General features: G+C 36.7%; 1 protein-coding gene across 3 annotated transcripts in view; it reads left to right on the top strand.

Moving 5' to 3' along the window:
- TMEM117 (transmembrane protein 117) overlaps positions 1–24,598 on the top strand; it is a 215,539-nt gene that overhangs the window by 128,077 nt on the left and 62,864 nt on the right. For all 3 annotated transcript variants that reach the window (XM_088141752.1, XM_088141754.1, XM_088141753.1), the window contains one exon: positions 14,463–14,560. In XM_088141752.1, coding sequence (XP_087997878.1) covers positions 14,463–14,560 — 98 coding nt within the window. The remainder of the gene's footprint in view (positions 1–14,462; positions 14,561–24,598) is intronic.

A 24,598-nucleotide genomic window follows, 5' to 3' on the forward strand; every position in this document is an offset into this window, starting at 1 on the left:
CTATTGCAGAAAAGAAGCTTGCCTTGAATGTACTAGGCCTATAGCTTTTTCAGCAGTAGCCCCAGAATTATGGAATTCCACCCCTCTGCCAAATAGTTCTATCTCTTCTGTGGGATTTTTAAAAAATTAATCTAAAAATGTATTTTTATACCTTTATGCAGGACAAAGAAAGGTTTTACTCTATTGTCTAATCTTGTTTTCATTGAGTTGCCATGTTTTATTATACTTTTAGATTGTAATTTGACTATTTAATTATTGTTTTAAATTGTTACAGCATTATATGGTTTAAGATATTGACTGTTACTTTGGGAGGATGTTGTTGTGTTACATAAATTGTTAAACAAATTCCTCTGGAGCGAAGAAGTGCAAACTGTTTCCACAGAAGTGTGTGTGAGTGTGTGTATTCATTCTTGAATTCAAATTCATGAAGAAACTGAATTGTTGGATAGTGAAATTTCTTTGATTTTCTTCCACGAACAAATTCTGCAAATAAAATTAATGATGTCTCTAGATCAATGGGCTTGTACACAATTATTCTTCAAGTACAGAAAAAGAAAAAAAAATTGATAATGATGAAAATTGGGAGGAAAATAGCCAAGAGCTGAAGTACATTAGAAAACCTAACTCAAAGGCCTTTGCATTAGAGATTATTGCTACACACTGAAAAATTTGTGTGTATGTTCTTCTGTTACTCTTCCCACAAATAGATTCTAAAAGTCGTATAAAAATGCTACTTTAGATAGGCATGTAAAGCTGTTAAGTTCAATTACTGGTTCAACAAGTACAGTTTTTCTACATCAGTGGAAGCCAAAACAAATTGCTAGCATATATATATATATATATATATATATATATATATGCGCTAGCAATTTGTTTTGGCTTCCACTGATGTAGAAAAACTGTACATATATATATAGCCAAATATGTAACTGTATATATATAGCCAAATATGACTGCATTAGGTATATTGTGACAAAGTCAAGTACCTTCTTTGATGTATTAGTGTCCTTGATGAGCACAAGAACATTTTATTCACTTAATGCAAAAGGTAATTGGGTTTTTTCTTTATTGGATGCATCTCTTTAATGACTGTCTCCGCTTAAGCCAATTTAGCTACAAGTGATCTGACATTGATGTGATGATAGGATTTAAAATAAATGCTTGAGCTATGAGATAAAAAGATTGGTACTTGATAAGATAGAGAGGAGCTTCCTATCTTTCTCTGGTTCCAGATAATATCTCCTCCTTGAAAGCCATTCTTTGAAAGTACACAGTTGAAATAATTGATCATTCAGTCCCAGATTGTATCCTTCTAGCATGTATAATAGGTAATTTCCAGAAAGTGCCTTGGAGATAAGACTTTGAAAATTGAATAAAATTTAACCAGCAATAAACTCATTTCTTGCAAATGCTTATTAATTCAGTATATTCCTGGAACTAGGACACAACCCCCCATTTCCTACTGATTTGCAGTCTGTGATTAAATCAGTCAGTCTTGCTAAAGGATCATCCTAAAACGTGAAATATTTGAAGGTTGTACCTTCAGTGCAAAGTCATGGTTTTGTTTGCTGATGTAGATTAACATGGACTTTACTGCACAACCATATCATTTTCATATCATTTTAATTTCATATAATCACAGGCCATATTGATTATATTATTTCAAATATTATTGCTTTGATGATCCAGAAATGAAATGCCTTCAGTGTAGTTATAGAAATAGGAATAGGAGTAGGAGTAGTTTTATTTCAGGCTTATAAAAGTTCCAGCTTAGAACCAGTTTATCCTGGAGAATTCAACACTTTTTAAAAATAGATCTATAAGCCTTTCATTATGTGTGCATGGAAGTTAAGCAAGTTAGGACTGCTTAGTACTTTGCTGGTGCACAGTCACAGAGTACCAGAGATATCCTGGTATTCTGTCAAAGTGAAAAAAAAAAAATCCTGAGAGAAGGCAGTGGCAAACCACTTCCGTATTGATAGCAAGAAAACTGCACAAATGTATCTGAGTACTCACCAGGAATCAAAATTGTTTTTGTCTTTTATAGGCCCAGAAGGTAGCTAAACACATTTAGACTTTATAAATGAAGCCATTAACCTCCCTGAGAAACAGGTTGAACTCTTGAATTAAAAATCAAAAGTAATTCTCAGCCTAAACTTGACTTTTCTCTTGCTTAAAATACAGATTCATTACAGAAACAAAACAAGTATTATCAGGTGATTACCATATTGTATATACTTGTCTCAGCTAATCACAAATATACGAAGGTTTCTAAGATCAAATCATTGTATTCACATAAGAAGAAAGGAAAATGGACATGAGTGATCAGCATTTCAAGCTATTTCGGTACTATCACTTTTGCACAATGATGACTATTTCCTGCATAGGCAGCTAGTCTTCTGGGGGGAAAAAACTATTTTAATTTTATTAAAACCTTAGAATATAAGAAATCCTCTTTTTATAATTCTTTCATCCACAACCCTAAGAAAAAATCACTTTGGTTAAAAATTATTCATCGTGCATCATCTTGGTTAAAAATCATTAATTTTTAAAAATATTTCTTATAAAAGAAGTTCTAGTACTGACATTCTATTCTGTTCTTTTGACTATTGCCATTTTTGCTTGAACGGTTTTAGGGTTTCACAAGCCCTGGGGTCTGTCCTTCCAGTGATGTGACTTCCCAAAATTCTTATGTATATTCTCTTTCATATAATAGCATTTAATTTAACTCTCCAAATAGTTAATTGTTACAGTATTAAGTATTTTCAATTATTCTTTTAAGATATTTAGTATTGCTTTGCAGGGATCCAGTTAGCAATTTCTTAATACTTCTTTTCTTGCAGTTCTATAAGATCCATCACAGAGAGTTTGCCTTTGGATATAAATGTCTCATCTCTTCCCAGTCTGTTCCAAGTACTACTTTATTGTATAATACTAATTAGTCCTGTGTTCCATGAAGGAAGTTATCATATAGTTCACAAGGATAATATATACACTGTATAGGTATATAATGTATATGTATATGTATATGTATATGTGTATATATATATATATATATATATATATATGTGTGTGTGTGTGTGTGTGTGTGTGTGTGTGTATATATATATATATATATACACATACACACACACATATAATGTACAGTGGTACCTCGAGTTACGAACGCCCCTCCTTACGAATTTTTCAAGATACGACCAGCTCCGGCCCCAAAAATTTACCTCTACTTGCGAACTCCGCCTCAAGTTACGAACCAGATCCGCAGCCATTTTCCCTGCTGCCACGCGGTCGCGGCTTCCTGTGGGCGAGATCACGGTAGCAAGGAGACGTTCGGTGAGGCTTGTGGTGTGTTTTGTGGCGTTTAGAAGGTTTTTGAGGTTTAAAAATAAAATGCATATGTTTCAGAACTGTTTAGCCGTATTTACATTGAACCTTATGGGGGAAATTTACCTCGGGGTGCGACCAAATTCGGAGGGCGGATTAGCCGTATTTACATTGAACCTTATGGGGAAATTTGCCTCGTGGTGCGACCAAATTCAGAGGGTGGAACGGATTAACCGTATTTACATTGAACCTTATGGGAAATTTTACTTCGAGTTGCAACCAACTCGAGTTGCAACCAGAGTCACGGAACAGATTAAGTTCGTAACTAGAGGTACCACTGTATATGTATATGTATATAAGGTTATCAAAGGCTATAGGAATGGAGACAACATGTCACTGAATGCCAGTCATTAGGAAACAGCGGGAGAGAAGCATTGCCCTAATAACTCCTTGTAAGAGTCCCATAAGCATGTAATTGATTAAAGTGAGAAACAGAATGCTAGGCAGGCTCTGGTCTATTCCAACAGGGCTCTTCTGTCACTTTTTTTAGTAGGACAGCAAGAAATAGATACTATGTATTATTCTCCACTTCAAATCTTCCATACAGAGGCACTCATAATATTGGATAATGATTCTAATTACATTGGATGGAGAAAATATTTCGTGCTAATCCATCTGGTATGCCTGCATTCATAGAACTCAGATTGATAGGCAGGTATATTGAGACAGTTTCACACAAGAAGTTTCATCCACTGTTAAATCCAATTTTACCTCAAAAAGCATCATGAAACTTGGATAAGATAAGGTAACAGCTACACAAATAATGGGAAAGCCAAATTTCCAGTGAATAACTCAACCCTTAAATACAGCATTGTGATAATGCTATCATAGACAATTTCCACTGGGAGAAAAATATGTTGCAGGTTAATATACCCACAGGAAACCATCTGAAGATACATATGTAGCTATAGATCAGCATTTATAACTTGTGATCATGAAGAGTCAAATGATTTTATATATATTCTGGATCAATTAACCAGAAAGAAAAGCAATGACATTGCTGCTGTTAAATCAGTACTAAGTTTGGAAGTTATGTCCTTTCTGTATATAATTTTTTATTAAGGTTTTTTATTATAATAGTAAAAAGTACTACAAACTAAACCTATAGAAAGAAAAAAGAATAGTAAGGAAAAAAAGGGCAAGGAAAAAAGAAAGAATTTATAAAGAAAAAGAAAAGAAATATATAAAGAAGTGACTTCCAACCTTCATTACAACAAATATAGACAAATTTAGTAACTCTTCACCCCCTGTAAGGTTAGAAACAGATATTTCTTCATCCCACATCCCATCCCTTATCAATAAGCAAATCCATAAAACATCAACTTTTCAATCCTAGTGTCAGCAAAAAGTCCATAAAGGGTTGCCAGAACTTTGCAAAAACATGTCTTATCTTAACCTTGTTTAAATAAACCAACTTTATATTCCTTCCTTTTACTTCTAACAGTCTTAATCTTTAGTTCATTCAAATATTGTCATAGGATTTGATTTCTCTTCAATTCATCTTTATCCCACCACAGATTTCTTCAAGGGTTTAACAAGCCTCTTTTGTAGATCCAATAAGAAAACATTTTCCAGGTCATTTTCTTGATTTGTCATTTGTATTTCCCTTTAATTTTTAAAACTTCAGCCAGATTCTTTTGTATATTCAATAAAGCATCCTCTTCCAAATAGTTCTCTTGGCCTGTCATTTGTAGTTCCATTTTCGGTACTTTGTCAGTCAAAATTTCTTCCACATCTATCATTCCCTCATTAACATCTTTTGGACATAGTCTAGCCATAGAATCAGACATCATTACTGATACTGTTGATATTGTAGGTACTAATTTGTGGCTCCATTCTTCAAAGATCTCCTTTAATATTTCCAATGTTATGATGTTTTGTGTCATTTTGTAAGTCCCAGTTAACCAACATCAAAACCAGGCTTGTATTTTTTCCTTCTACTTAGAATCTTTAGTCTTCTCTAGTATCCAGTTTCTAAAATCTTAAAGTTGCTTATCTTTGTTATGAGCCAAGGTAGCCAAAATAATTCTGGTTCCCATGAGAAGCTATGTATTTTTTATAGTTAATTCGAAAATCTTATAGTAAAAGTCAATATTCCAAATTTAACTGAACCCTTAATCCATTTGTAACTTTCTTAGATCAAAATCTTATTTAGCTTGTTGCTGTTTATTTCAAATTCTTTAAGTCCTTAAGCTTGTGATTTTTTTTCTTTTGTTCAGAGTTGAAACTAAACTCACCCAGTGACTTTTCAGACTTGTTCTGAAGTTCTCTAATAGCTTTAAAATGGTTAATAGGCAATTTCTGAAAGTGATTGTGAGGCTTGCATATTTGCGAGGCTTGCAAATTTAGTGTCCTTTAAAAGGCTCTACCGCATTTGTGAGAAAGATGGCTAATCCCTTTGATTCCCTGTGCTCAGACCTGTGGAAGATGACTGTCTTGCAGTGTCCTCACAAGGAGAAGCTGTCTGGAGTGCATGTGGGTGGAGAGGTTCGGAGAGGTTCCAAAGAATCCGTCTAGTCACAACTTCTTCGGTCTTTGCTGCAGTCGTCGGCTCCACTTTTGCGGAGACAACTTCAGTTCACCATACCTCCCCCAGAAGTTGGCAGTGATTCCTTTCTGGATATAAAAAGCTGCCAGAACTGGATTTACTACCCCATCTTTAGAATAATGAAAGGGGGAAGGTAGAATTCCCTTGGTTGTACTGTAATTACCATAGTGGGTGACGTACATCAGGGAAATGTTGGCTCTGTAGCATATTTATGAGTTACTTACAAATTGGGACTCAGACAGCATTGCTCTGAAATAGTTCTCCTCTTTTCTGACAGGGTACATCCAGATGGTCATGGCAGACTGAAAAAACTCTAAATAGATAACTAGGGGGAGTTTTAGGAGGAATCAAGATAAACTGAAATTTTGTTCTAAAGCATTAGCATTAGCTGGAACAGCTTATGACACTTTACATTAGATTATAGATGAATTATTCATTTAGTGTGCATGAGAATATGAATTTAAGTTGGCCTTTTCAAACTGATACAGGAATTGAAATTTACCTGTCTTTTGAAATTCAGTCTTCAGTTTTGTAATCCTGTTTACCCAAAAACATATATTCAGGAAAAGACTACAAATCTGTCTGTCTGTCCATCCATCCATCCATCTCTCTCTCTCTCTCAACAGAAAATTTGTAACAAAAATGCTTGTGCTTGAAGAAGCACGTACCAAAATGCAAATAATTTCCTGTGCAAATGTTTTTAAAAACCTAAAGTTTGAAAGTGGCCTATCAAAATGTGTGACTCTGCGAAAAACTAAACTTGACAGATTCTTCTCTCCTTCCTGTATTTCAGATGTCTTTTCAAGCAGTTCAGAAGCTTTGGCTAGGGCTGGTTTAAGAAATTTGGGGACCTAATGTAACCATAGATTAACACTGCAGAAGGATTGCTGCAGAATGAGATAGAGGAAGAGGAAGAACAGAATATGTTTTAGAGAAAGTTGCTCTTTGTCCTGACAAAATGATATTTGTAGAGAACACTGATACTCACCACTAAAAAAAATCCGGTTTAGGAGAATGACTCTATGAACCCAGATTACCCTTTGGCAAAGAGGGAGTTGCATTAGCCAATGGATACACTGATCTAACCATTACTATCCACCTAGTAATTTGCTGAGCTGATAAGAATATGGAACACAGAGATTCTGTGTTGTTGTTATTGTTATATTTTTATCCCACCTTTTGTGTGTGTGTATATATGTATGTTTCTCTATGTATGTATGTATGTATGTATGTATGTATGTATGTATGTGCATATATATATTTGGTCAACTCAAGGTGGCAAAACATACTTAATCAGCTGTGCTAGTTACTAGAGCTTTTCTAAGTTCAATTCAAAATGTTGGTGGACACATTTTATGCTTGAAATCGTTTAGGAACAAATTATTTGAAGACAACTTGCATATTTATGAATCTATCCAAGCCCTAAGATTAGCTATGGAGCCCTGTTCATGTGTTTGCCAATAAGATCTATTGAGTTGTGATGGGACCTTTTGAGTAGTGGCCCTATTTTAGTAGAATAGAACAGAATATGCATTAGTTCCTCTGTTACTGTTTATACAAAATTCAAATATCAGTATATTCCAGACAGTTTTCAGATGCATGGTTAGCTATCAATCTTTATTTTTATTATGTATTATTATTTAAAACATTAAACTCCAATCTTTATTCTATAAGGTTCCCACAGTGACTTACAAATATCATCAATGAAGCAATCTGTGCTTTAATTTTGTAATCTGAATAGTTCTGACATGCAAGAAGGAAGGCTGGAGAGATTAAAAAAAAAAAGCTCGGACACTAACCATGACTGATTTTATAAACTCAAAATAACAGGTTTATGTCGCTGAATTACTTAATTCAGGAAATGAAATATCTGCTATATTATGAAAATATTATCAGAATATCAAAAGAAATCCTTATTCAGCACTCATTACTGCATTCCAAGGAAGTGAGGACTGAGAATCTTTCATGCTGTTATCTTTTTTTTTTTAATCCGCACTCAATCGTTTCCGATTCTGCGGCAACTGCCTGGACGAGTCCCTGCAGTTTTCAAGGCAAGGTGTTTTGAAAGTGGTTTGCCATTGCCTCCTTCCTAGAGCAGAGCCCAGCTGGCGAGCGCAGGAGGTGGGGTTTCCATTGCTTCGTGCCTTTTTCGGGCATGCGCAGCTTCCGCATTACCGGCAACTTGGTCCCGTCTCCTATGCAAGCGCCACCAGCATTTTTCCTCCCACCAGGGTGAGAGTACCCATTTATCTACTCACGTACGTTTTCGAGCTGCTGGGTTGGCAGGAGCTGGGAAGGAAGCAAGAGTTCACTCTGCTGCATGGAGCTGGGCTCAAACCGCTGAAGTGTCGACCATTTCTGGCCAGCAACTTTCAGCATCATTAAGCCGCTGCGCCACTGCGTCCCCTTGGCTGTTATCCATACGCATGCGTTATTCTTCCCACCTTTAATGCCCATGAGAATTAAAAAAAAGAATAAATCCACACCCCATTCTCTTATAAACTGGTTTGGGAAAAATAAAACACTGCTTTTAATTTTTAAGATTCATATTTAAATGGCCCATCTATTAACCTCCCTCCAAGTTATGGTTATTAAAGAGGGAAGAAGAAAAATCAATATCAGCCAAGCTTACTTGATTAGTGTCATCCTTGGGATGTTTGAAAACCTTACGTTAAGAATGAACTAGTTCACAGTTAATTAATAGTATATGGTCAGGTTTTCTGGGTCATAGTACAGAATTTACTTAAAGTTCAAAATAATAAAATGAAAGTTTGTGCAATAAAGACAGCTCAGACCTGCAAATAAATGTTATAGTCTACCATTTATAAACACCCCTATATAACTTCTATAGTATGAATATATTAATACTTTTGTAGCATGTAATATAGTAATAATTTTGAAGCATATAATTAGTATCTTATTTATTTATTCACTTTGGATGGCACCTGACTCCAACAATCTCTGGATGGCTCACAACAACAGAGTAACATAAAAACAACAAAATACAAAAAATAGCCAGAATAAGTACAAAAAGTGTACTTAAAGAAAAAATAAGTACAAAAAATGGGACAGCAATCCACCCAACAAGCAAACATAAAACATTGCCAACAGGGGAATCCCATCCACCCAACCCCAAGATCTGGGTAAATAACCAGGTTTTCAGAATGTTGTCAGGGTGAGAGTAGTACAGATCTCAGGGGAGACCTCATTCTGGACTAGACAACCCATGACCCATTGGGTCATCATTTCAGAGGTATTTCCTTACCTAAACAAAGAAACAGAATGACCAAGGGCAAAAAAGCAGTGGAAGTGTGAGCAACTTGCGACTTGCTGCTGGCTTCCCCATTGACTTTCCTTGTGGGAAGCTGGCAGGGTACGTCAGAAATCTCTCTCCCTCCCTCCCTTTCCACATATAATATAAGCTTGTGCTGTTTGCCCTCCGCTCACAACCCTCAGGAAAGCCCCGGTGAAGCCTCCTCCTCCTCCTTGACTGACCCATGGAACTGCCTGCCACTTTGCTGAGGGGAGGTGGAACAAAGGGAGCCATGGACCACGAGGAAAACTGCACCCCCACTCCCCATTCTGGCATGTCCCCAAGGGGTCTTTCCTCAAGGGAGGAAGAGGGCTCACCTGTTGACTGCCAGCACCCTCCAGCTGGCCCTACCTCACCAGCAGGTATCCAAGTTGCTCCCTTGTCCTTCCTTCAACACTGACCACCATTAAGAGATTTAAAATTTCAGACTTGGTTCCAAACCACCAATCGCCGCTTGCCCATTGGGTCTTGCCACCAGCCAATTGGGTGCAGAGGCCAGAGGGAGGTGGGGAAAAGGTCGGGGATTCTTTCCTTCCTTCCTACCTACCTACCTACCTATAATATAGGCTTATGCCTTTTGCCTTTTGCCCTCCCCTCACAACCCTCAGGAGAGCCCCAGTGAATCTGCTTCCTCCTCCACCCATTGACCACCAGCACCCCTCAGCCAGCCCTATCTCATCAGCAGGCATCCAAGTTGTTCCCTCATCCCTCAATGCCCACCATCGTTAAGGGATTTCAAATTTCTGTCTCGTTTCCAAAGCAGCCAATCATCACTTGCCCATTGGGCCTGGCTGCCAGCCAATTGGGTGCAGGGGACAGAGGGAGGTGGGAAAGAGTTTGGGGATACCCACATGATGATCACATGACCTGGGCTGACCGTGGCAGCACAGCCACAGATTCCCCAAATTTCAATCTCATGGGCGTCATGGGTCCTTGATTTTGGATGCATTCTGTAAATTAGCCCATTTGAGGTACCTTGGTTCAAAAATTGTTGCTCTATGACACACCATTTTGCCCAGTTGAAGGTTACAGACACAAGCATTTAAGTAGTATAGATAATATTGTATTATGTGGGTGCATTTCCATTTAGACAGCTTAAATCCTAATTCAACATAGGCTGAATCTTGCACAATTTATACTTTGTAATTTAATTTTAAAAAACAATAATAAAATAGTAAGATTCACAGTGGGAATAACTCTGCCATATTCTTACTGAGTGAACTTAATTACAAAAAGAGTTAAGACTACGTTAATGGAGATGGGCAACTCATGCAGATTAGACAATAAATCTTGGATGATTGAAACATGGCACTAATCTTGGGTGTGTATGTATGGTGGCTTTTCCCAGCTCTCTGAAGATTTATATGAATATAGAATCAAAGAAGCTGTCTTATAAGACTTTTGGCCTTTCTTGACTGTCTTGCTATCACTTTTCTGAATTTCAGAGATGCATCACTTAGCAAGGTGAAAGACTGAAACATAAAGAAATGCTTTATCCCTGAGTTACAAAATACTCAAAAGTACATATACTTTGCACTGTTGAGTTTAATTAGTTGATCTCTGCTTCCACAAAGCCTGCAAAATTCGGAAAGCATCAGATAGGAGCAGAAACTATTTTTTCATTTGCACTACCCTTGGTTTTGTTTTGTTTTATTTCATTGGGAAGTGATGCACGCAAAGGACATGGCAGTGTTGTGATGACATAATTGGAGGAGGCAGGACAAACCCTTTGGTTACAAACCCAGGATGTAGCTTAGGAATCTTATATTTAACTTTGCATTGGTGAATGCTGAGCCCATAAACAAGTGGCTCGGGGGCCGCATATAGTCTGCAGCTTTGGGTTGTGACCCTATGTTAGATCTTCTGAGATGTGGCTACATGGAAAGGCCATGCAGCATACTTCCTGACCAGAATGTCGATGTTAAGCTTTATTTTGCAAAGGGAGTTCTCTGCTCTGCCTGACCAGCTTCAACTGAATTTTTAATATCTATAGAAACAACCAGCATAAGAACAGTAGCAGCTATTGGGAAACAAAGGAGTGTTCTTGAAACCTGCATTCAGACATCTAAAAGAAAAAAAATCTTGTTTATAGTGAAGGAATAATTAATGCTGTGAAGGATTGTTTTGTATATTCTGAAAGTACAATTTATACAGATAATTTCTGTATAACTTCTTTAATTCAGGAACCTTTCCTTCCAGGTGGATTGTTAAAGAATCCACAATATCCAATTATCAGTAACTTTTGTATTCATTCATTATATTTATACCTTGACTTTTGACTAAGATTTGTTGCCAGAGTGCCTCATAATCAGACTCCACAAAAGTATGCTCTGTTGAAGACTCAAGTATGCTCAAAACTGTCTGCTTTGGATGCTATAATTGAAGGTATAATCCAAAGACTTTCTCATCTTCTCTAGACTCTTTTGGTCCCAGGAAATCAATCATATACACCAAGTACATGCCCCTCCTTTCACAGAACTGGTAAGAAGACAGACGATTCCAAGAATCTGTGGAGTACCTATTTCTCTCATTTATATCCTAATAATTAAAGCAGAAGAATAAGCAAGATGCAAAACTCAGTAATGTAAAGCTTGTCTCTTGGGTACAGTTGTTTAATTAGTCAGGAGCTCCTAGTTTATAATTCCTGCATCTCCTCCTTGAGACACAGCGTTCTCTTTTTGCTATGAGCAAAGAGAATATGAGATTAAAAAAAGAATCCTTCAAGAATGTGCTGTCCATAGTGCTGATACTGTGATCTGCAGAAAATCTGGGGCCATGAGTAAGTGAGAGTCTGAGTGCGTAGGGCATAATTCCCTGCTTTAAATTACATCATTGGGTTTTTAGGAAGATAGCTTTAAATAAAGATATAGATATCACATAATTGTGATATATATCAACCCTGGGAACCATTTTTTTTTATTAGGTTTGAGCACATAGGGAGGTGAAATTAAACTCTTCATCAATGTAGTCATTAAAAGAAAATCACCCAACATGTTACAGCTAGGATTAGTTCTCAGTTTCCAATGATACCTTATTGAGGGGGAGGGGACTTGTTTTGTGTAATGGAAGATACTTGATGATTATGTTGTATACCTGACCAGTTGTAGGAGATTAAGAGACTTAGAACCTGCTGCATTGTATTAATTGCCATCATTCAATGTTATAATACTTGCACATTCTACAAGGTGTCGCAAAATATTTCTCCATATATACATATACATATCCAGAACTTTCCTGTAATGTGATACAGTTGCAAGGATTAGGAGCTCAGTGATGGATACTTCAAAGGGACCACAGAATAGGAAACTGAAGAAGATCCTCTGTAAGTTCATTTTCATGTTTATGGAAATAATAATTTATTAAAAAATTGATAAGGAAGCAATAAAATGAAACATATTTTTTTCAATAAACTCAGTTTTGCTCTCACTGATTCTATTCTTCTGTATCTCTGTTGATTAGGAGTTGCTTTATTCTGTGACATATTTAGCCAAAGATTGTGCTTGAGGAAGATCTTTCGAGAGGCTGGAATTTGTTTAATATGAGCCTCCTGATCCTTGATCTCCTGGTGGCTTTGGATAACATCAACCGTAGTATACTTTTTGATTGATTTTATAGCATTGGAGTAGTGGGTGCTATGTTGCTGTTCTTCCTGAGAGTGTGGTTCCTGTTGGTAAGGGGTAAAGGGAGGAGAGATCTGCTTCTACTTTGTAAAGTGCCTCAGGAGTCTCTCTTTGCTCCACTATTTTTAATATCTACAATATATGAAATTGCTGGGGGAGGTCATCTGTTGCCACAGGTTCTAGTATCATCAGTATGCTGATAATAGCCAGATATACATCTTGGCCACAGGCCAAACGAGCAGTGGTGTAGAAGTGCTGAGCCAGTGCATGGAGTCTATCAGAATCTGGGTGGGGAAGAACAGACTTTGGGTGAATCTAAAGACAGCAGCTTTGGTCTTTGTGGCCCTAACAATTCCAACTTTGAACTGGGTTGTATTCTCCCACTCAGAGATGGTTTACAATTTAGGGGTCCTCTTGAATTCACAACTCCTGTTTGATCAGCATGTGGCAGCTGCTGCCAGGAGGGCTTTCGTACAGTTATATCTTGTGTTCCTATTTTGGCCATTTGTCAGTTAGGAGGCCCTGCTTACAGTTGGTTGTAACTTAGTCACCTCCTGCATGGGGCTGCACTTGGAAGAATACAGCTGGTACTGAGGTAGCTGGACACTGATGGATATATACTTGGGTGATTGTATTGGTTGCCAGGTGGCTTCCAGGTATGATTCAAGGTGCTGGTTGTTTCCTCAAAAGCCCTATGTGGTTCCAGATCAGGTTATCTTTCCCTGTCCAATCAGTTTGAATAGGGACAACTTCTGGGTTCTTTCTATAAGAGATGGTTGTATGACTGAACCTTGGAAGCAAGCTTTTGAGTTATTGTGCTCATACTTTGGAATTTCCTCCCCATATAGATCCAGTCTGCTACTTCCCTCCTGGGTTTTAGGGGAGCAATTAAGGCCCGGTTGTTCCATCTAGTGCAGGAGGACGGTAGAAATCTGGCAGATTCGTACCTTTGTATATTTACTGTTTACTTTGATGTTGCCAATTTATTTATATTATGGTTGGGCTTATTTATGAATTTTGAGGGAGTTGCTTTTTATTATATGCTTCTCTTGACTGTTAGCCGCCCAGAGCCTCTGTGAATCGTAGCATACAAATAAATAAATATAAATGGCTTACACAACCTATAGTCCTTTCTTAAGTGATTCAGAAATTCAGAAATTGCACCCCTATGTTGTGTGATGATATGTTTCAACTTCCTTTTAGGAGCTGCTTATCTTCTTTGTGGAATTCTTTTCTCACACATGCCAATAGGCAATTTTACCTTCCTCATTTAGAGTTACAGCCAATGACTCGGAGGCCGGGGGGAGAGATGTGATGCCATATTCTGTTATATGTAGGCACTAAACCTAAGTGTGGCATTGTGTCTTTTGTCTGTGGGCTTCCCTGCATGGCATATATTACCACATAGAGCAAGAATAAGCACATGACTTTCCTATACAGAGATATACATGAGGATATTTTGCACATGCAAAATTATCTTGCTGTTTGGGACAATTCTCATGTTTCTCTATGACCCTCAAGCATAATGCAGATTTTTTTCTACCTAAACTGAATTACATAGTTTCTCTCTCTCTCTCTCTCTCTCTCTTCGCTTCAGGTCACCGATATGATGCTTCAGGACAAGCCTTACCCTGACTGGGGAAAATCTGCCAGGGCTTTCTGGAAAAAGGGGAACATTAGGATCATTTTATTCTGGTAGGAAAATCACAATTCTCATTAAGAATATTGATCTGCATACTCTAAGTATCTTGTAAGCCACTATGAAAGGGTAGTTTCCTAAAAAATTATTTTGCAACTGTACCTCGTCCCTTAAAACAAAATACCAAATTGTATGGTTTGTCCATAAAAAAATGATAAAGGATGTTAAACATCATAGGACCAAAGAGCTTCCCTGAATTTGGAGCTAATGGTTGGTTAGTAGTTGGCTAATAGGAACTAATAGTTAATAGTAATCATAACACTGTGATTCTCCCAAGTATTGCTGAGGTAGAAGTTAATAGCAACCAGGAAAGCCATCTTTAATAACAGTTGTTGTAAGCTGCTGAGTGGCCATATTCTTCGCAAGGTGACGTTGGAGGGGATCTTATTTGGTAACTGATTCCACAAGCAGGGCAGAGAATGCTTACCTCCAAGTCCCCTCCAATGGCAACTTGCAGGGCATAGGGCCACTCAGCACGCAATCTCTGCCAGCACATCTTATGTGGGCAGATTCTACTTGGAATAAATGATCTCACAGATACCTATGCCCCAAGCCATGGAGGAGTTGTTGTCAGCACCTTGAGTTGCACCTGGAAACAAACTGAATGCAGCTACTGTAGTTCTATGGTAGCATTGAGATAGTCCTGTTAGTACCCAGGCATTTTGTCTCCGCTGAAGTTTAGGGTGATCTTTAAGGGTGGTCCCAGGTAGAGCCAGTTACAGCAGTCCATTCAAGAGCTGACAAGGATATGAGAACTGATTATAACTATTGCACCAACTAGAACTGGTCAAAGGTTTTCATGGCCACAGCTTCCATTGGCTGTTCCAGCAGGAGCTATGAATGGTTGAGCAAAACAGTCTAACTGTGTTTGTTCAAAAGAAAAGCCTATGGAATAGTTTAACACCCTCAGCTTGTAGTGAATTACTAACAGCCAACAGAGCCTGCGTTTCCTTACACGCTCCTCTGTCAAAAAGCTTGAGATCTGGTTGCAGATCTGTATTCAGGAAGATTACCCCCACACTTTCCCCTTTCTCTAGAGAGGAAAAAATTAGTTTGCCTTTTTAAAACAAGAGTTTTAAACTAAGGGAGGCTTAAAAGACAAATTAGATCTCCTTCCATCTCTCCCGCAGTCTCCAAATTAACTGATTGGGATCCCCAGGTATCTGGAGGGGAAGCCCAAGATTAATCACAATGAATTCTTGTCTGTTCCTGGACCACAGATATTTTTGAAAGGATAAGTAAAATAATGTTCAGCTGGAATTGTTGCATAATATTAATTTTTATTTCAACTGCATATGTTTAAAATCTGATCCTGTTTTCTCTGGTATTTATGTTCTCTGTACAAGCTCAGCAATGTTTTTGCAGTGTGAAATTTCTTTACAGCAGAATGCTTCTAAAAAGGAGGAAACCAGTATCATCTTGTAGGCTGCCAGAGCTATATATTTACTATTATATTTTCAGTGGGAAATCCTTTTTAAGTTGCTATCTTAGATTTGAACTCTGATTTTTACCTTTGCCACAGAATGTTTGATTGTGACTACCTAAAGCTAAACATGTATTTTTATTTTCTCTCTTTTCTTTTTTTTTAAATACATTGTGATTTTGCTTCTCTCTCATGAGATTGTTCTATTTCCCAAAAAAAGCAGGGGCAAACAGGCTGTTTTCCCTATCCACACTCCTGCTACAGCACAAAGAGGTGATGCTATATGATTTACTTAATTTTTTCCCCTCATTGTTTTCCTTTCACTTTGTAGAAAGTCACCCAGGGTGTGAGAGCTCTGTCTCTTTCAAATGCTGGGTTTAGTGGGAGGATGCCAAATGAGGCACTCTCTTGAAGAAAAGTTTGCAACAGTGGAATTAGGGGGTGTAGATGATTTTCTAAGCATTCGCCTGCAGTCTTCTCAATTTTTAGTGAAAAAGAACAATCTTCTGACCAATTTACAAGGAAGCTATTACAACAAAAATGAGAAAGTCTCTGCTACAATTTATTGGAGGATAAACTAGTTCTTAACTGGAAAGAACTAATTGCTAAAATTCTTGTAACCCTATTTCTTTCATTTCAATAAATCTTGTTAAGGAAGACAGTGAGGATCTCCCTGGCAGAATTACTTTTAGTTGAGTCAGCTGCCAAGAGTCTGACAGCCATGCAGATGAGGGCTATTAAACTTGCTGATATAAATTTCTTACATCTCCTAAGCTTCCCTAGACTAATGCTGAGTTTCTTACATATATATATATATTTTAAAAAGGCTTCTTTTATCTCTGCTCCTTTGCCCTGACTCCCTAAAGTTCAAGGTTGCCAATTAGACAAACAAAAGTATCATTTTAATTACAGTCCAGGTTCAGAAATAACTGAATACCTACCAGTAACTAAAATTAACAGGTCAAGCCAGTGTTGGTGCTAGGAGTACAGCTGAGTTTGAGGTATCTCAAAAAGCTTCATAGAAAGAACTGAACATAGAAAGTACTCAAGCCAGTAAAACATGGCTCAAACTGTGCAAAGTTGAGCTATCATAGAGAGTTGTTCTAGCACTTAGGTGGCACCTTAAACACCGGAAACCCCTTCACATGAGCACAAGTAGCACTAGTAAATCCTGAGGTCTAGTGCCAGGCTATTCCTGAGTAAACCTGCATATACTCAGGATTCCTCTCTATAGCTGAACACTCCTTCATCTCCTTGCTTGACTCTTCACCAGAGTTAAAAGGGTTTCTCTGGGCTGAATGGACAAGACTGCAGTTCAAAATACAAGGGACAGGATCAGGAATGTTAGGGCTTGAAGCTATTTCTCTACTGTTGTTAGGGCCAGGATAGTGTACATGATTCCCTGAGCTTTCATGGTTGATCTCCTTGCTCAGCCAAGACCATAAAGTAATTTTTCTACTCTCTCTCAAATATGGAAAAGGATCTTTTCTAAGGTGATATTCAAAACTTCAGTGTAGTTGTGATTGGGTGCAAATATATATCCATTCATATCAGCTGGTAGCACTTTTGGGTGGAGGGGGGCATGAAGAGTATAAACCAAACATAGACATGTAGAAAATTACATTAAATCTTTGTTTCATGACTATTTACATCACATTAATGAAAGAGAATTCTGGAATGGTGTTAGAGGGGATCAGAACACAAATGTGTAATGGGACCAAAACATGATGCTCTAACCTATAGATCCATATTAAGAAAAGGAGTAAAATCTGAACAACCAGCATAATAGAATATATGGTGCAATTTATACTGAATAACATAAAAAAATGAATTATGTATTGGATCATTTATATAGTCAAAGTCTTATCAGCCTGCAAGAAAAATTGTTGCATTTTGTATGCATCCTATATGCAACTTTCCTAAATACCTGCATTTTTGCTATATAGCTTTCCCCAAAATGTAAAAAAGTTCCTAATTTTTTTTAGTATTTTGTGGTGATATTTTTCTTTGATTATCACAATCTTTTATTAATAGTGATTATTGCATTTTTTTTTATTGTAAGCTATCTTGGAAAGATTTATACCCACCCCAAAATCTGAAAACATTTCATATAAGCAAACAAACAACATTTGTATACAGCTTCCAAGATATGTACAGTGGTACCTCGGGTTACGAACGCCTCTACTAGCGAACATTTCGGGTTACGACCAGCTTCGGCAGGAAAAATTTACCTTGGGTTACGAACTCGCCTCTACTTACGAACTGGATCCGCGGCCATTTTCCCTGCTGCCACGCGGTCGCGGCTTCCTGTGGGCGAGGTCGCGGTAGCAAGGAGACGTTCGGTGAGGCTTGTGGTGTGTTTTGCGGTGTTTTGCAAAGGTTTTTGGTGTGCGTGTTAGCATGGCTCCAAATAAAATGCAGAGCAGGCTTGGCGGGAGTAAGGCTCTGAAGAGAAAATTGCCTCGGGTTGCGACCAAATTCGGAGGGTGGAACGGATTAACCGTATTTACACTGAACCTTATCGGAAACTTTACCTCGACTTGAGACCAACTCGAGTTGCAACCAAAGTCACGGAACGGATTAAGTTCGTATCCCGAGGTACCACTGTACATTTTCAGGCCAAGTAAATATTGAGAAGAGAACTTATGGAATCTAACAAAGATTTGTTCATATCATGATGGTTTCTGTTGCGGTAGATTGTAACATTTTGCTTGAAAATAAATGTGTGATGAATTTCTTTGATATCTCTAAATGGCAAAGGGTTCTTTTCCAATTTTCAGCTACCAAGGTATGTGCAGTAAGAGCATGTTTCTGCCATTTCACAAAAATTATATGGTAATCTTTTCAAGTCTTCCAGAGAGAACTGTAGAATTGATTCACATTTGTTTTTCTGTAGCAGTTATATTTCAGCTTGATTTCAAAATTTGTCAGTCTGTTTTTACCTTCAAATAATCTGCAACAAAACTATGATCATCAAAGTACTGTATGTTTTAGAAGTCCTTTTTTGTCCTTAAAAATTGGGTTAATTTTTTTTTTTCAATATTAAGGCAACATGTGACTTCATTTTTAGCAGGGGCAGTGAAATAAAATGCCTTCTGCAATGCTTCTCATTCAGTTTAATGTAAACGTAATCAAAATTTATTGATTGATTATATTTCAGACATTTAGTAACAACATGCTTGGCTATCCTAGTCAGTACAGCAAATGAGGAAAGGAAAAACAAATAAATACAGCAAAGTTATGTATATTAATATATTATGACATGTTTTCATGAACTAGAATTTATTTTATGAGCTATATTTAGTGCTATCCTAAGTTAGGTATCATATATCTATATCTATGTGTGATTGTAAGTAGTGAAGTCAAAAATAAATGTGGAACATACGATAGAATTGAGTCAATCACTGGACTGATATTTCATGTAGAGACCATGACAATCATGTTCGTTCTTGAATGTATATAAACAGTTGCAATAAGTGTTTGCAACACAGTGTGATGAGATCCTGGCACTAGTAAGCTAATTAACACATAAGAACAATGAGGTGTTCATGATTTTAGAATATGTGTGCTAGTATAAGCTATGTTATAGTTATACTGTATACAATGAAACCTGTTTTAGCAGTATTGTTCTAAATTACACTTCATTAGGATCATAAGATATATTACACAGAGATATTGAATTATAGGCTGAAATCCGAAATCTTATGCAGACCTATTTCTATATATGCATAGGGTACAGAGTACAAATATGTATAAGATTACGCTACATATTTTATAGTACAGTATTAGCTAGCTATGCTGGAGATCATAAGTATATAGTTTATTTCTGTAGCTAGCACACACACTTTTCTCTTCTCTCTGTCCCTCTCATTTATGCCCTACAGCAATTTGAGGATTATTAGCAGCTTCAAAGATTATATTTTTAAAAATATATAAATTGTAAATCAATAATTCATCTCAACAACAATCACAAAAGCAAAATAAATGCAAAAAATAAAAAATAATAAGAATAATCATCAATGTATAGTTAATGGGTTCACACATTGTGCTAAGTTATAATGTGATGTGCTTAGTTTTGTCTTAGTGTTTTGTAGGAATCCAGCCATTGTGATTTACGGTTCATGGTAGTTTTAAATGCTTTTTGTGGTTATCCTAAAATGATTTGTGTTGTGGCTGTGTTGGGTTGGGTTGGGTTGGGTTGGATTAGAAAAAGATTGCAAAGATATATAGTGACCCATTTTGATTACAAAATTTTCCATCTGATTTTGTGGAACATATGATAGAATTGAGTCAATCACTGGACTGATATTTCATTTGTATAACCATGTGTGCGTGTGCATATGTTGTAAGTGCAGACTCTTGTCAGCTATCTGAAAATTTAGATATTTCTTGAACAGTTATGGAATGTTAACAGTCCATCCCATTTATTAGCTAGTTTGCCTATTATATCAAAAAATAACACATATTATTTAGAGACAATAATTTATACAAGTGAACAGTGTAATGACAGAAGATGGAAATTTTATCTGCAGCAAAAAGAATTTCCATAATATCCTGTTCAAATATAGTATTTCATAAATTACTTTCTGTTATATTTCATTGTCCCTAATCTGAAAATCTGCTGTGGTAAGTGATGTAAGAATGGTTGTTAGGAACCCATAAAGTATATTGATTGAAATCCTGTAAGCTACGTTCTATTATTTTAAGCCAATTGTTTGTGCTCAACTATTTCATACAGACATTTATAATTCTGTGTGTGTGTGTATTTAACATAATTAAAAATAGATCACAAACATGAATTTCCAGGTTTACCCTGGGATGGAGATCCTGAGGCCTTTCAATAACCTGTTGAATTCCAGAACTCTTCATCCCTATACAGCATGCCAAAAAAATTAAATGGCAGTATAACATTTGGAAGGACACGCGTGACCCTTCCAAATGTATATCTTTTATTGGCACTAAATAGTTCCGGAATGGATTCACTTAGAACAAATGTGCAAATCCCTTCTGAAAGTGGACAAGCAAAAAAAAAAAAAAAATTTACCATATCTGGACACAAATAGCTATCATTTCAAAAGGAAAAATGCTTTTTTTCCCCCAGTCCAATTCATCCCTCTTAGTTTGAACAATTTAGTTGTGAAGAACCAATTAGGAATATGCTGTAAAATACAAAGCTGTGTAACCAGTATTCTAAATCCCCATTGCTATGTGCTTTGAAGATCGTGCTTTTAACCACTTTGGCAAATATAATTTAATTGACTACAGGTTGAATCTTGAGGGTGAATATTCAAAGAAGAGAAAAATTCATTCAAAGGCATGGATCAATGCTACCTCAGTAGATTACATAATGCTTTATATTTATACAAGGTGTTTTGCTTTTGTCAAGCATGTCTTAGTATATGATTTCTTATTTAAAAGCATACTTTTGTACACGGTATAATGGAGATTTCTCCTTAGATAGTTGTATCTTTCAAAACTGAAAATTAAATAACAAAATACAAACCCAGTTTTACAAGCTAATTTAAGTAGTGTCATAAGTATTCAGTGAAACCAACACTGATAAGATCCCAGATTGATGATAGATGATTAGACATTATCTTTTGGTATTAGTCAGTTAAAAACAACTGGAATTATTTAGAAATGTCCTTCTAAAATTCAGTAGGGACTGTTGCTGTTATACACTCCCTATTTATTGTCATTAAAAACTGCCCACACTGACACAGGTACACACACCTGGCAGAGAGGCTAGGTTCATTGTGCTAAGCCAGAGGTGCACTACCATAAGGACAAGTACAAAATGACCCAGAATCTTGGTACATCCATAGAAACCTCAACAAGTAGTTACCAAATTATAATTTCTGCTATGTCACAAAAAGAAAATAATTAAATGCTTGACTGGATAATAATAATTAACTATATTTAATTTTAATTACATTTAACTAGAAATCAAATGAAATTGAACTTAGTTTTTATTTGGCCCTAGCACTACTTTGGAAATTCTGGTCTATGGCATGCTACTCAGATGCCAAATATCTGCACTAAACCATGATACATTTAAACAAATTATTGACTTGTTTTACAAATTGCAATGGCAAAATTTGCAGAATAATCTAAACAAATGGAATTAATTTTTTGAATACAGGAAATTGTGTATTGAATACAGTATATTGTGTTAGACTGTTGCTCTGTCAAGCCTGAAATTGCTTTTTTTCACTATCAAAAACTTCCTTGGATCTTGAGTTGAAGGCTTCCACACTAGCTACAAGACAGGCTTCGCTTAGATCTCTTAGCAGTAGCAGCACCTAGCCAATTTTATTGATCTTAGGAAAGCTAAGCAGAATTGGATCTTAATAATAATATTTGGATAGGAGATTATCAGGAAATCATGGAGTTTTATGATAGAATGGGAAATCAAAAAAAGTTTTTGAAGAAGACATGTTTTGTTTTTGTTTTCTCTGCACTGAGGGGGAATGAGTGATCTGAATTCAACTCTAGGAGTCCATGATTCTATAATTAGGAATTGAACCTAGAAGCAGGAACCATGACTGAGGCTATTCCCTTCTGGAGAGGTGGTGGATGTCATATGAAACACCATACATGGGGGCATGATATAATGCAACATTTGTACTTCTCTGTTCTGAGAGCTTAAGGGAAGGTAGAATGTATATACTGTACCATCCTGATAGCTTCTAAATATCCCTTCCTAGAACCAGTTAGTACCAGTGGGTGAAGCTAATGCACTGTATAAAGTGTGAAGGTCCATGAATTCAATTCCTGGTAGAGGGTTTGAACTCCATAGAATAACATCTGGCTACCCACGCCTGAAGAGTCCCAGTAAGGATGAAACTGGTCATATGGTGCCTCCTGATGGTGAATGCTTCTGGAGCAGAATGACTGGTTTGCTGATTCAGTATATTTATCACCTGGGGCCAGAAATCAGCTGTACCATTTCCTGGGTTAACAGCTAGTAGCCAATAGTTCCAGCCTTTGAAAAGGACAATCAAAGGGTTATCAGTTGTATTATATCCTTTTCTCCTAAAAGAGAATTGGACACAGGTTTTCTGACTAATGGACAATTGCAGCCTTTTTCCAATTGCTCTGAGAGCAAAACATTGATAACTTCAACCAAGAAAGGGCACAGTGTCTTTCATCTGATTTTTATTAACTGGGATGGAAAGTGATATAAGCTCCATAACTCTAAATATCTTCATGGTATTGATTGCATTAAAGAAGAGGGAAAAAACATCACTCTCTGGTGCTAGATCTATATATTTTGTGCTGATGTATCATGTTTGTTTGCAGTACACAGTAAACTATAAACCATGGATTATAGCACAGTTGCTGAGCAAAAATAAAGCAAAGCACAATATGATTTAACATGTTGACCAAACCAGGCTTTCATATTAAGTGATAATGTGCTTGCTTTTGGGGGGCTAGTATGTAGCTTGAATAAAGCAATTGCAGTTTGTTAATCATAGTCTACAATGTAGCATGTTGTGCAAACAGCTACAACTAAGCATGAAACTCAGAACTTCAGCCAGATTGGTCTGTACAAAACTGATCTTTATACAGTTTTCAAAATTAAAAAAAAACTTAATTGAATGCATTTTTCAATATAGCCAAAGGATCAGTTCTCATTGACTTGTCTTTCCGAGAATTTCTGGAACATACAAGTACTTAGATTAGCTCTATCTCTGTCTCTGCAGATGATAGAAGATCCAAGTGGCTTCACATGGCCAGTTTCTTCAGGTTGTAGGAATCTAAAGTTATCAGTCTTGTTCAGAATTCTACTAAAAAGTTAAATGTTATCCAATTCTTTCAATAATTATAATATCTCTGTTCTTCAGTTATAACAGCAAAGGTGTGGAGTGGGGCTAACTGGAATAGATCACGAACTGCTCGTGTGCAAGTTCCAAGTTAAGTTAAAGTGGAAGAAGAAAGCCAATCAGTTTCTATGATAAGATTTTGACCGTGTATCTACCATTTTCAAAGAGAACATCAGGAATTGCTTTGAAGTTCTGAACCTCAATGATAGGAATCAAAAAGAACTGTGGAATAAAATTAAAGAAGTTATTATGTAAGAGAGATTACTAAATGCTAAGAAACAGAAGAAAGTGAACTGGATGTCAAAACAAACAATGGTAATTGTCAAAAAGGGAAGAGATGCCAAAGCCAAGGAAGACAAATATCTCAGGAAGGAGCTTGACAAAAAAATTCAGAAACCTGAAGAGGCAAGAAGCAGTACTACAATGACATCTGTAAAGACACTGAAGATGGAAATAGACATGGAAAAACAAGAAAAGTCCTCCAAATAATGTCCGAACTGAGGAGATTCCAACCTCAAATTGGTATAAAAAAGGATGCGAAATAGTCTGATACAATCTGATTCAAAGAAGTTCAAGCAAAGATGGAAGGAGTATACTGAAATTCTGTACAGTAGAGATGTCAACATCCAAAATATCTTAGAAGATATTCCCTACTTACAAAAACCAATAGTATTAAAAGATGAAGTTAAATAACCACTCCAGTCATTGCCCAGTCAGAAGGCTGCAGAAATTAATGGAATACTACAGAAATATGGAAAGCAACAGAATAATCTGTAAAGGTTTTA

This window comes from Python bivittatus, unplaced genomic scaffold (genome assembly GCF_059951505.1).
Source record: "Python bivittatus isolate LINGU-HERP-01145 unplaced genomic scaffold, Pbiv_v1 ctg000330_np1212, whole genome shotgun sequence".
NCBI lineage: Eukaryota > Metazoa > Chordata > Lepidosauria > Squamata > Pythonidae > Python > Python bivittatus.